Source organism: Galleria mellonella, unplaced genomic scaffold, assembly GCF_026898425.1.
Source record: "Galleria mellonella isolate WM207_F2 unplaced genomic scaffold, CSIRO_AGI_GalMel_v1 utg223, whole genome shotgun sequence".
Lineage (NCBI taxonomy): Eukaryota > Metazoa > Arthropoda > Insecta > Lepidoptera > Pyralidae > Galleria > Galleria mellonella.
Genome location: NW_026442042.1, coordinates 2,206,277 through 2,220,635, shown reverse-complemented (window position 1 = coordinate 2,220,635; position 14,359 = coordinate 2,206,277). Strand labels below are relative to the sequence as shown.

General features: G+C 31.1%; 1 protein-coding gene across 2 annotated transcripts in view; it reads left to right on the top strand.

Annotated features, from left to right (window-relative positions):
* LOC113517537 (uncharacterized) overlaps positions 1-14,359 on the top strand; it is a 55,247-nt gene that overhangs the window by 21,991 nt on the left and 18,897 nt on the right. For both annotated transcript variants that reach the window (XM_031912544.2, XM_026902235.3), the window contains exon 2: positions 9,543-9,678. In XM_031912544.2, the coding sequence (XP_031768404.2) occupies positions 9,543-9,678 (136 nt within the window). The remainder of the gene's footprint in view (positions 1-9,542; positions 9,679-14,359) is intronic.

Below are 14,359 nucleotides of genomic sequence, written 5' to 3'. Positions count from 1 at the left end.
ATTGATTGTCCTAATCTTCTTTATCAAATCTCTCCACGTGACTTAACCATTAAAATTAAATGCCACCTTATTTTCTCCATTTGTTTCCATCAAACTATAGTAAAAATTCATATCTCTGACGTACGACAACTTTAATAAAGTGTCTAGAGATTTCGAGAGATTTCGATTTAGATTTTATTAATTCTAAAATAAAATTCTCAAGTCGTGTCCTCGAGTCAGTAGTTCTTTGATAATTCACCTTTACACGTGTGAGAGTCAACTTCATATTTTGTTTAACTACCTACTGCCAAAGTATGTATCTATTACTTCCAATTTAATTTAGCTGATTTTAAGTATTTGCGAAGTCATATACATTTTGTTAGATCTTGTTTTTATTTGTTAAAATCTAAAGTTGACTTTTTGTCTTTCCTATTGTTTTTATAGTGAAATTTGATACCTATCGGTTTTAATAAATAAGTTATATAAGCGGTAGCAGTACCACATTCTATCAGAAAAGCAACTTATTTTGTTATTCTAAGTTGCATAAAAAAATTACAGGCCCTGAAATTATTGGATATGGCAACACATGAAGGGTATCATGAACGACATAGTGTACTCTGTTATGTCTAATGTACTGATCATGTATATAGGCGATGATTACTACTTTCCATCAGGTGGACTGTCAGCTGGATTGATATTATAGGTTGCATAAAAAAATTAGCAGCCCTACTTACTAAGTCTAAGACCAGTAGTGAACAGTGTGTCCTTCTTGGACCGGCCGTTGCGGCGGCGGCTCGCGGCGAACTATAGTTGTAATCCGGATCAGGTGTCAGTCATGTAACATGCAATACAGACCATTGGATTAGTCGTAAAGTGTGTGTAAGTAATAAAATAAAATAATTATATTCATTTTCTACATTGACTGGAATAACAATTTGTAATGTAGTATTTAGTCGCATAATTTCGCACTTGGACTTGAATGGATTAGATTAATTATTTCAAATAAGTACTTCTTTTTATCAAAAGAAATAGGTATATATGCAGGGGGAAAGGGATTGTTAGTAATGGAGACTGAAAGTCCCATTGTTAGCAATATACCCAACCAGGTCAACCTCCTCGCGGTTCTCCCTGGAAACTATCATGGTTAATTCCTGATGAATTAATCATGATGGGCTAACTGACCTGTTTTCATTCTCATCTATCTCCCTTCACTGGTGCTCCGCCAGCGTATCCCGTTAGCGCAGGCAGGGTTACCATGCCATTGTCACCAATAAAAAATAGGTATATATGTATAATTCTGCCGCGTATATTAATTTTTAACCGCGACTCCATCCATATGTCATGCGGCAGAATTAATTTTGTTACGTCTCCTTGTTTTTTATGAAATTAACTTTATTATCTTCAATTTTAAAATTCTACTATAGATACCAGATATAGTTATATTATAGACATAAGTATCTATCTACATAGTAAATACACAGCATGATTATTTAGATTGTCTACCATTTTTTACAATTCCTAAGTAGATAAGCGACATTATCTTGTGTCAAATTTTGTTACTTTTATTATCATCATTTTGTCTACGTCATTAGATACTAAATGTACTCATATTGATAGAATTCTTTCCAAAGTTCTTTTCAATATTTATGAATCGGTCATCTGCCAAAATACAATTAGTAATTTATTTTCAGTAATTTTCACGCTTGGACAGAAAAAATCCATATAAGCTACATCAAATAATAATAAATTGTGATGAAAAAAATGGTTTTAATTTTTTGATAATAATACCATAACACCATCTAGTGGAACTAACTATAGACAGCTGATAAAGATGCTAACACAGGTACATTATAAAAATATATACGTGAATATGAAAAAACTATACATAAACACTTAGATTGATACACACAGATATGATTATGAATACAAATCTCTGTATTATTTCTGTATTGTCTCTGGACCAAATCGGATGGCGAGACGGCGTATTACCCCTGTACCAGTGAAATTTAAAATAACTAATAAGCAAGCTATATAGTAAGTTAAATAGTTACAACTTAATGTTGGTAGATATAAATGTCCGCTTACTAATTAAGTCTCCGTCACTAAATAATAATGGAATGCCCTATACGACATGGAAGTAGTAAGTCACAATTCACAGACAATCTTCAAAAATAAGTTATTAGGATTACCTATACAACGGTGTAGATAATAAAGATTTCATAATTAACTTGTCAGTTCGCGTGTAACTAACTTCCGACAGAATTAATTTTGGTATATGTAGGTCTCAACTGTAACTGACAAATAAAGAACTAACAAATTTTACATTCGAGATTTCGTATGTAATTAAGCACTTTTATCTATAGACTATATATGATAAGGTAAATGCCCTTAAAAACTTAAAATCTACCGTAATCATTATAACCAATATGTATTTACAACAATGTTGCAGAGCAAAAAAATGCTTATTATTCTGTTTGCAGAATTCCTAAGGGTTACCGGGAATTGAGACAGCCCGCAATTAGGTACTTTATATGGCCAGTAATATTTAGCAAGTACATGAAACATAATATTAAATTAATACAGATAAGTATAGGCAGAGATAATATAATACTATACTCGTAGTATAAGGTACTTTTATCCTAACAACATCTTCTTATTTAAACACGTCATTAATTTAATCGCAACTACATTTTCATCGTACATATTATTATTAAATACATACTGGAATAGCTTGACGCAACAATAAATATAGACAGAAGACTCTTGTTAATTAATTAATATCTCCAAGCGTTGTCATAAATTACATTTAATATGTAGATACGAAATATTAGAGAAACAGTTAACAACTGGTCCAGAACACAGTTCGCCATACGTTAATATCTATTTTATCTTATCTTATTCATCGAAAACATATAATAGTTGTTCATTGACCGTATATGGTAATCTCAGATATACTTTGGCTTTATTAGAAGTATTTATGTAAACTGTTCAAGTTCAACTAATGTAGGTACTTGAATAAAGTCACATCCAAAATTCATTTAGTATTCTGAGATAGAGATAAAGTCGTGAAATAGATAACGAGTCAATGCAAACATACCGTCTAATATTATAATTGCGAAAGTTTACTATTTAGTCACGTTCTATCACAATTTAAATGAAAGATAAAAAAAATCCTGGATACTTGTATGTATATTATTTACAGGTTTAAGAAATTGCACTCAAAAAGCAATAATCGAATCAGTTTACAATTTATTACAAATTACCTTGATGTCAAAATATTTGACAAAACAATTTCTAAATTTTCTTTAAAGTATCAGTGAGAGCGAAGAGCATTTTATCAAATTTGATTTATTTATCAGAAGTCCTTATATTCAACAAAAACTTTAACATAATCTAAGTACTATTAAACGTATTTGTAACAATTTATTATTATATATCTAATACATTTATTATATTAATATACATACAATTATATGTATATCGCATTTTAAAATATTAATAACGTTACCTAAGAAAACGTACCTAGTGGTCTTGATAACTATTGTCCATTCGGTATTCTGTCGAATGATGAACCACCGTGAATGCGATTTTTGTTTTTCTTACGATGATTTATGTTTCTGCGTTTATAGATTTACATAAAGATCATTCAGAACAGATTTAACCATAAATTGTCTTCAGCATTTCTTGTGGTTATCTATTGTTCTCCGAGGAACGCACATAAAATTTTACATTGTTTTGCAACCGAACTTAGTTCCTGGCTCATCCTTTTTCTTACCGAACCAACGTATTAAAGTAAAATAAATAACCTACCATTTTATTGCTCGTGTTTTAAAACTTTTATATATAAGAACAACGTAAAAACTTAATACATTTCTTAGTATGTAAAATATTGCAATACTAATTAATACTACTACTACTAAATAGTTAGAATGTGTTATGAAAACTTTAAATTATTCACCAATTTAATCGGTTCTTTTTGGTTCTCAACGAAATAACACGCCTATTTGATAATAACAGAAATTACTGAAAAGTTTTTTTTTTTTAATTTTCAAGACAATATTTTAACATGCTATACTTTTTATATTATTATTCATGGCGTCAAAAAGTAATGTAAAGATAAGAATTGGAATAATATCTTGGAGTGACAGGAAGATTCATGTGTTATTAATGCGTATGATGAGGGAGACAATATAGTGTGAAAACTAAATATTCTGTATCTATGGTTGTTGTTTCAAGTTTTAGTATTTAAATTTTTCAGTAAAAATAATATTTATTAAAAAAATAGATTTAACTTGATAAAAACGTTTAATTATCGTTTTGTAATTGTACAATTATTAATTTAATATCACGTAAAAGCGAAAAAAGTACGTGCATTGAATATTTTTAAAAACGTTTATCGGTATGTAATACATATACTACTGAATCGAAATCAATTACGTACCAACACACGCTTCACGTCAAAACAGGCAAATTAATTGAGATTAAATTTCACAAAATAGGCTAAAATACAGACTGTCGAAAATAAAAAAAATACACTTCAAAATTGTAAAGCTTTTATTTTCTCAATGCAAAATTTACTACGAATAGATAACTGATAGCATAAAACATGAAAGTATGATAAATGCTGTACAAAATTGTGATGAAAAGTCGTTATAAGTAATAAGTAAGGTTGTTATATACTCGTAGTACACGCAAACGAAATCAAAACACAGCTACTTAAATTAAACTTTTGTTTTTCTTCTTTTATTTCTTTGTTTTTTTTTTTGTAAATTGCTTACTAACTCTAAAATAAATCTCAGCTGTGATAATAGCTAATGACTTATTTTATTTAAAATGTACTCGATGGCGCCACTTTCTTTCAATATTATTCGATCATTCATTGCTTTATTTCCGTTGTCAACAGTACACAGTTATTACTCATATGTACATTTTGCATTTTATTTGCTAATAAAATTTTATTATATCAAATAATAAAATTTTATATTCATTGTGATTATTTATTAATTACCTGAAGTTTGACAGAAAAAAAAGTTTATTTTTGTTTACTTTCACAATAAATATAAAATTCTAAACATATAAAATTCTTGTGCGTCGTGAAGATGTAGTATGTAAATATAGTATGTAAGTATATAGTATTTTTTTTTAATTTTTTAATTAGTTCTATGACAGCGTCAGCCATAATTATTTAATTTTGTTTTTCATGAAGTACTCGTATTGTCCTTTGGCTTGATCTCTGACATTTAATGTTGTTTGTAATGCTTAGTATTGTTATTCTAAACGTAATCCCTGGTCACAATACCCAGCATAATAAATTTCGAGCGCACCTACACCGCAAGCCATCATCTATTACGTGTTTCCTATATTCTTGTCGTGTTTATGTGAATAACGACTTTCTCAAGGCGTACAAAGATACAGTTATGTTTTTGTAGAGTTCAATGTCATCTGTATAATGTCATATAACGTCGCATCTTCCTTTATCTGTAACAAAATGAGAGACTTGAGGTCGTATGAGTGCAAACATAGCTAGTACCTATGCGCTACTCATTTTACGCTCTCGTGGATACGCTAATAGGAAAATTCACATTTCATTTGCTCAACAGATAGTATCTCCTCAGGATAGTAATTATAAATTAATTGCTTGCCGTTTTGTCATCACGACATGTTTTTTTTACCTTAATTAATGTGTCGTATGCTAATTTATATGATATATTGCAAACTTAAACGACATTTACAGTATAAACGAAGCCGATTACAAAGAATACGAATAATAAATGTACCTACAAATGAATAGCGTGTTTTATATTAATCAAATAAATGAAACTATTCATTATGAAAATACAATAATTTTCTTGTATTCACAATATCATGAACCTAATCTTTTCAATGAATCTGTAATTCTATGAATGTAAATACAATATACATATTATAATTTAGCTATATTTTACATTTATACATACGTACATAATAATATATGTGAATGCCAGACTGATTTCCGACAAAAGCCGTGAAACATGTAACGTCTATACTACTTAATAGATATTCAATTGCGTCTGGAATCCAAATTACACAGCAACAACAAGCACGAATCGATCCCTAGACATCAAATGTAGTAAGTGGTTAGGTGATTTACCAAGAAATTGATGAAAGCCCTGATCGTGCGGAGGTCATTTCGCGCGCTTCGAGTGTGGTAAGCTAGGTACCTACATATCTACTGCTCGATTTGGTCAGATAATTGATAACATTACTTACAATCGACAATGGTAACAACCGCAATCCGCATGATAGTTATGGTATGGTAACGGACGATTTTTTGCGTTTGCTCGTTTGAATTCTGACAATTGAAACTAAACAAGAAACGCATTTGGTTGCAAGGAAATAGGTTACGACGAAAAAGATATAAAAGTGTTATATCCGCTACACAAGTTCAGTTATGTAAATACGTACATTTATTACACAATGAATAAATTGAATCCAATGTACCCGTAGGTATAAAAAGTTGTTTGTATCTCTATAAATGCATTTCATAAATTTAATGCTAATTGGTCAATTTCTAAGTAAATAATTAAGTCTTTTAACACTAATTAGGTATATATAGTTATTGTTTTATAGTAAATAAATAAATATATAAGATGAAATTTCTGAAAATGTCTGTATATACTTTATACATATTTGATTGATCTTAAAATTGCTTGTAATATTTTTGTTTATACTTATTTTTCCACTGTTTTTATTACTTCGAATCAGTCTATTGATATAGGTATAATCTATGTTCATTTGTAGTGGAGTAATTAAAGTAAATTTTTATTACTTCAAAATTTCCTGTTTTCAATATATTTGGTTATGAGATCATTAGAAAAACAAAATATAATTAAAATAAAAATATCCGATTGGTAAAAACAAATATTAAGTAGTAAAATTCCTAAATAAAAAAATTAAACGAATGTGAATGAGTTTGTTTATTGTTTACTTATAGTCATTTAACGGCTTAACCAATCACTGGTAAAATGGTACTATATAGAATGGAGAAGAATATAGGTTACTTTTTAACCCAATCAATAAACATGTCGGCCACCCAAGCAAAGTCACGGGTAAAAGTATGTAATAATATACAAATTCTATTTATTATTTTTAATTTCAACGATTGCGACAATTCTATAACCTGAGAATACGTTTCGTTCGTACTTATTAATATTTTCATTACAACAGAAGTTATACAAATATTATTTGCGTAAACAATTGTTAAACAAAATTCTTGATCCAAAATATTATTATTGTGTAACAACTGTTTTTCTCATGAATTATTTAATAACGTTAGCTTTACATCCATGTGGGGACCCCTCTTCCGGTATAATTCCTGTATCCGGAGCTTGAATAAGTTATGTCAAGGAATCCGAACCGAGTCGTAAAATTTTAATTTCGGTCGATATTAAATGATATTGCTATGTTAGGGAGAATGTATGATCATACTAACATCGCTACGGATCTAATACGTCATAATTATTATTCCAAATCCAAATGATGTATGAACAGTGTAGGAGTAACGGATATCCTCATATATGCGAAGACAACGTTAACTATCACGTCACAGCAATTTGCAACTATGATCTAACACAGGAATACATGTAAAATACCTACTTGAATACTCGTGTTTCGAGAGCAACGACGTGCTCAGTAAAATACGATTAAGTGTATCACCACAAGTACTTCAAGTCACGTTTAAGATGTATGCAACAAGTTCTCAAGGCCATCTTGTTTGCACAAAGATAGTCCTTACTATATAAAATAAAAAAATCGTGCGTAAAACTTAAAAATAGCATAAAATCTCAAAAGGTTGAGTATGTACTTGCGTGCAACTTTGTTATTTATATTACAAACTTACCTATATATTTATTTATAGACCAAAACACAGGTATATTACTGTAATGATATTATGCTCAAGTGTAAGTAAAACTCACCGAGGGTTCCGCACGATACATAAAATATCTCTAAAAAGGTTTTTGTTTTCTTTGGATAAGAAAATATTTGAATATGTTGTATACTTGCTGATACTTCATAAATACACCCAAAGAAATAAAGCCATTGCAGTGACTTTTTACTCATATTTTCAATCATAAGTCAAAAACTATTTTTAGCAGAGCGAGACTTCGTACAAAAGTCGGTTGCTTGGGTACCTCTGTCCCATTCGTATGTCAACCGTAAAGCAGTTGTGTTTGCATAGCTGTGTTTCGGTTTAAAGGGTGGGATATGGCGTGAATTTACAGGGTATAGAGGAATAATATCCGAGTCCTCAGGAATGACAACGCATGAGGGGTATCATGGGCGTAACAGTAAACTCTGTTATGTCCTTGGTACTGCTCGTGTCTATAGGCGACGGTTACCATTTTCCATCAGGTGGGCCGTCAGCTTGTTTGCCATTCTAAGTTGTATAAAAAAAAATCTATGTAGCACATAAATAAATAAAATTTAGTTTTCAAATGTACAAATGAAGTCATTTCATATGTCAATTGACTTACTAGTGGTACTATCATGATAATCCACCTGGACTAGTAAGTCAATTTTGAAATTTTGAGTACCGATTTTGTATCCTCTAGTAAAGAAAATGAAAATATTTTTTCAATTGTTTTTATTGAAAAATATATAGGCCAATAATATTTAAAACTATATGTTTAAATTGATAGCGCATCATAAGATGAATGGACGGGCGAACAAAGCCGCACCATAAGGGTTTTTTGTACCTTTTGGTACGGAACCCTAAATATTATAATATTATGTATACCCAAATAAACCGTTTAGAGAAAAATCGATGTAGTGTGAAAAAGATATCTAACGAACATCTTCAGATCCAAATCATCTAGATTCTAACCTTCATCTTTTAGAAATATTATAACATTTAAAATATAAATAAAACAAAAGTAAATTACAATTAGAATGAATACGATGAATATTTATAGAGTTTAGAATAGTTCAGTTATACAAGTGTGCGAGCGGACTGTATGGCACAAAGCGTATGTTTACAACTGTATGCCCTATATTCTTAACTCTATCATTTGTCGTGATTAATATATGTGCAACATAACTGTGAGCAATTTGCAAATCGCAGAGAAGGGAATGTTCCCTTTTCATTCAAATGCGCGAGACCTTTTGTGTACTTATATAGATGCACAAAATAGTTTTATTATGTCCTTGGTTTTTGATTTTGTTAGGGAAAAAATATTTAGTTCAAAACATATAAAAATTTGGCTGACATGAAAGGTACTATTATTGTTTTATAAGTTTTATTTTCAATATTGGGATAATTTATTTGAAAAAAATTATAAATATTAACTTTATTGGAATTCAAAAGATTCAACATAACAGTTACGGTACTATAATTTTCTATATAATATACACATATAATTTTCACAAAATTAAAAAATACACAAAGCAGTATATTCCATATCTAAGAATAATCTTTGAACGTTTTATAGTAAATGGACTATGTGACCTTATAGTTTATTATATGAATAAATAAAATTTTATTTATTTAGATATACATAATTATATTTTTTTTCCTGTCTTTCCAGAAAATACAAGGTGGCTTGCTCGGTGAACAATGCAAGTCGAATGCAGACTGCGCCACATCAAAATCACATTGCGAAAAAGGCGTTTGCATATGCGACCCTTATTATGCTCGAGTTGATAACAGTACTTGCCTCGAATGTAAGTTCATAATTTATCATTTTTAAGCAACCTTCGATAAGAAAGATCTCTATCTATTTGTATTCTTTGAGCGCATGTTACACAATATCTTCATATGGTAATCGCGTTATCATGTAGCGATATTGTCAAATCTCTATTATACCTAATATGATAATAAAATCCTGCCATATTGTATCATGCTAAGATAAATTAAAAGATGAAATCAAAATGCATTTATATCGATCATATAATATTTATTATTTAAAATAATTGTACTTTGTTCCACTATCTTTATCATAAGTAATGTTTTAATTATTACACACGCGGCAGTTCCAGACAGTGGAACAAAGTACAAATATTTTAAATAATATTATATGATCGATATAATGGAGTTCCATTAAGAAGTCACAACACGAAAAGTGAGTTATACAAAATGCAACTGCATGAAAATGTGACGTTTTCATCATCAAATATTGTAGATGTCCATTACATGATAGTAATCATGAACATAAATGGTGCACGGTACGACTTTATCTTGGAGGGGAAATTAAAAGCAACTTGATGAAATAACTACACACACTTCGCTGCCATATTTAATCACAACGATAAAACCGTATCATACGAGTACATACCATGCCATGCTATGGTAAAAATTGCACGATGTATATTTCAAATTTTAAAGTATTTACATACGAGTTTGTCAATTATTTAACTTTTATGTACCTACATTTTTAAATGAAAAAAGTAAACAAGTCGTCTGATAGAAACATGACAGATGACATCTGTCGTTTATAGACATGACCAGTATCATGGATAACACAAAGTATACTGAGTAAGTATACTTATGATTCTCTTCATGAGTTATTTTCGTACTCTATAATTTTACTGAGAAACTAAAACATACATAAGTAGGCACAGGTGCTTCACGGCGAAATCACAAATGAGGCAGGTAGATAGGGTAGATTCTGATTCTAAAATCACTGCATCATCTACAAAAAGAGTATACACGCATCCTAAGTATGAAGGTGCACGGAATTACTTTTTTTTGTTATAAAATGAACGAAGCTTTGTAATCGACACAACATTCGATCATGGTTTTCACTCCTAACCATAGACCAGGTGCTTACCTAATGATCCTTGTGTGGTCTGTGGTTACTCCAGCAAATTACTTTCACTGCAATAGTAACAACTGTCGGCAGTTGTCATCATAAAGCACCCAAAATTAACTTTTAACCGAAATCATAATTCGCTTTCCAATAAACGAATACGGGCATCAATCAAAATCTTTTACTACAATATAAAGCCGTCATCGTGTCATGATTCCTTTGCAGTTTATGAAAGGTGAACGCATTTGTATCATAATAATACATTATATGATGATCTTTGTACACTTGATTTACTTTCACATATTGTAATTTCTCCCATAGATATAAGAAGTGAAAATTGTTTTAGATAATATCTCCAGTTGGGTCACACCATCACAATATGGAAATAAAAACAAACAGAATGTTCTTAATGTCTACCCAGACATTATGTTCCTACGTAGAAAATATTCATTTGAAACAGGAAATGTGGTAGTAGGTACGTAACGTTTTACGGCCAACCGGAAATTTACCTACATGGTGTTTAAAATGTACTTACTATAGATATGGAATTATATAGAATACCACATACACCTATAATTTACCCTAATACTCGAATAATACGAATATTTAAAGAATTCCATTGAATTTTTTAACAGTAATAAATATCTGATAAGTGCACGTGTACCGAAAAATGTCACGGTCCAGTCATAGAACACCCTGTGTAGATCGTTGATGCTATTTGGTCCAATATTTTATTATTTGTTTTCGATATACATGGTGATGGTTTTTTTTTCTATAAAGAAACTTGTATATGTTGTGTGCTTGATTATTTTCGTTGACGGCTATTTTCTCTACCTCAATTTGTATTATCATTTAAGAGGAACTTCGCGGCTGGCATAATTGAAATCTTTGGTAGACTTAGTTTCCGGTGGTTGCGGTAGAATGTGAAAACGAATCCGTGGCCCTACATTACGGCAAAGAGGCGAAACACCATGGGGTTTAAGACAGTTTGCGTACCCGGTCGAAAGAAACGAGTGGGTTTTTATGAAGGATTTGTCTACGTAAAAAAAATAGTTTAGTGTCCGGTGTTAACAAACCTTTATTTTTGATATGTTATAAATTTAAGCATTTTTTGTGTACAATCAACTAATTTAATTTAAGAATTGAACTTTTCTAAATTACCTCTAGTCTAGATGTTTTGAATTGTGCCCCCAAAAGTCCTTTGCCTGGTTCCTCATAATACAGGATATCCTAGGACTGGTGTAATCGTGTGACACTTATTACTATTATGTTAAAAGTAGTGAATAATATGACCACAAATATGTTGCAGAAAGTATGTAAAAGCAGATAGTGCATAATCGTAATGTTCCTTATGCTGTGGAATATACAAGTATCCACGTAAACGGTAACTAAAATGGTAACGTTCTATACAAATGTACTCGTAGGTACCTTACTAACCTTATAAACATATAAAAAATATTTCTTTCACATTATCGGGGCCAACAATAACAATGACTCGAGGACATCCCAAAATTGTAATGGCATTAAAGCCTCCGGCCGCGGTCGCAACATAATCGGCAATCTTTTATTTTGATCGCATATTGTTTTGTTTGTATCGTCATCGCACAATCCCACGCCTCACTTTCTGTACCCATTTTGTTATTCAGAATGACCAACACGACCGACCTGACCAAATAAAGATAGTAGATCATAGGTAGATTACAACTGTTTTTTAACTAATTATCACGTGTTTAAGGGTCGATATAGTCATATTTTAGGTTAATCTGTGTTATCAATAGCGAAAGCACTGATTTTATAATTGTTTGATGATCAAGGTGTTGAAGGATTCACTAAATACATAATTTTTACAACCATTAACCAGGTATAGGTTAAATCAATTTTATTCTTTAGTTTTGTCCTTTTTTTATTTGAAGAAAGATCATAAAGTTATTGTCATTATAAGATGTTTCAAAATTACTTAGCAGTAATATAAACACTAATAACACTAATATTTAATTGTCTTGCTTCAACATCTTTAGGGCCACATAAATCAGAATGAATGAGTTGCAGTGGCTCAGTCATCCCTTTTAAACAAAACTTCTAATGAAATATTTTAATTGTCTCTATTTATTTTTGATATCATATATCAGAGGGAGACTTTGTACAAAAGTCGATTGCTTGGGTACCGCTGTCCCATTCGTGTTTCTACCATGAAGCAGTTGTGTTTGCATGGCTGTTGTTTCGGTTTGAAGGATGGGATATGGCGTGAATTTACAGGGTACAGAGGAATAACACCTGAGCTCTCAGGAATGGAAACGCATGGGGGGGTATCATGGGCGAAACAGTATATGTTATGTCCTTGGCACAGCTCATGTCCATAGGCGACGGTTACCACTTTCCATCAGGTGGGCCGTCAGCTTGTTTGCCATTCTAAGTTGTATAAAAAAAAATTACGAATACAGTCCTGTACAGTTGAACAATAGACAAATATTATTACCTCAACAAATTAATAAATATCCAACTCCCAATAAATATTAGTCGCCGTTTGGACCCGGCATAGAATAGGCCATCCTTTCTTTTGTCATGGGTATCATAAAAGGCAACTCAGGGAATTTAATATTTGATGGGCATCAGCGTTCCTCTTAATACATTACCAAAACCTAACTGCAGTTGCCAATCCGTTTGCCAAGCGTGGCAGTTACGGCTATATGAGGTCTATAATCAACAGAGGACAGTTAACGGCTGGTATGGTGATGATGAACAAATTAAAGTAAGAAGATAAGTAGTTACACTACGACTTGATTTTACATGAAAGACGACTGAGTTACATACGGAACCTATATGTACAATATCACTTAATCTAGTGGATTTTCTGTAAGTGTACAAGTATGTTAAATGATTTTATCCATATTTTTCATGTCAACGACGTATTGTATGAGACTAATATTCACATCACGTTTTGACGAATAGAAATACATTATAATAAGGAACCACATGCGGATGTGGTGAATAACATGTACGACTTCGCAGACCAGTGCGTCCAGTCTGGCGGCATTTCAAACCAGGATAGAACTCAGTAACCGCTAGGCGACCACACCGCTGCCCTCGTACCATTTTATCTCTAACCTAAGACCTTATAACGTATTTTAATATATTAATTATTTTATTATTTAGATATCCGGTATCGTTTACAGATTAAACTAGTATTTTCCAACAGTGCGAAATTTGAGTTCTTTCGGAAATTTTGGAATGTCCGTAGTTAGTCTTTATTTACATTTTGGGCAGGAAATGAAACGTATGTGCAAATATCCATGTTTTGTTTTTTATAATAAATATCCAGCACTTCGGTATCGGTCAATAAATATATTACAAGTATAACAGTTTACATATCGACGGAATTTGGAGTGGCTCTAAAAATCTTGTTTTCGGACATGTTTACAACATTTCAATATTGGATTACTTTAATTAAATATCCATGACAGGAAGCTCCTAATTTTTCTCGACAAACTTTTCGAATGAGTGAGAAAACTATAATATTTACCAAATAATTTTATATCTTTATCCTTAATTGAACAGGCTTAAAACTACACAAATACGAAAACATACGGATCCGACTA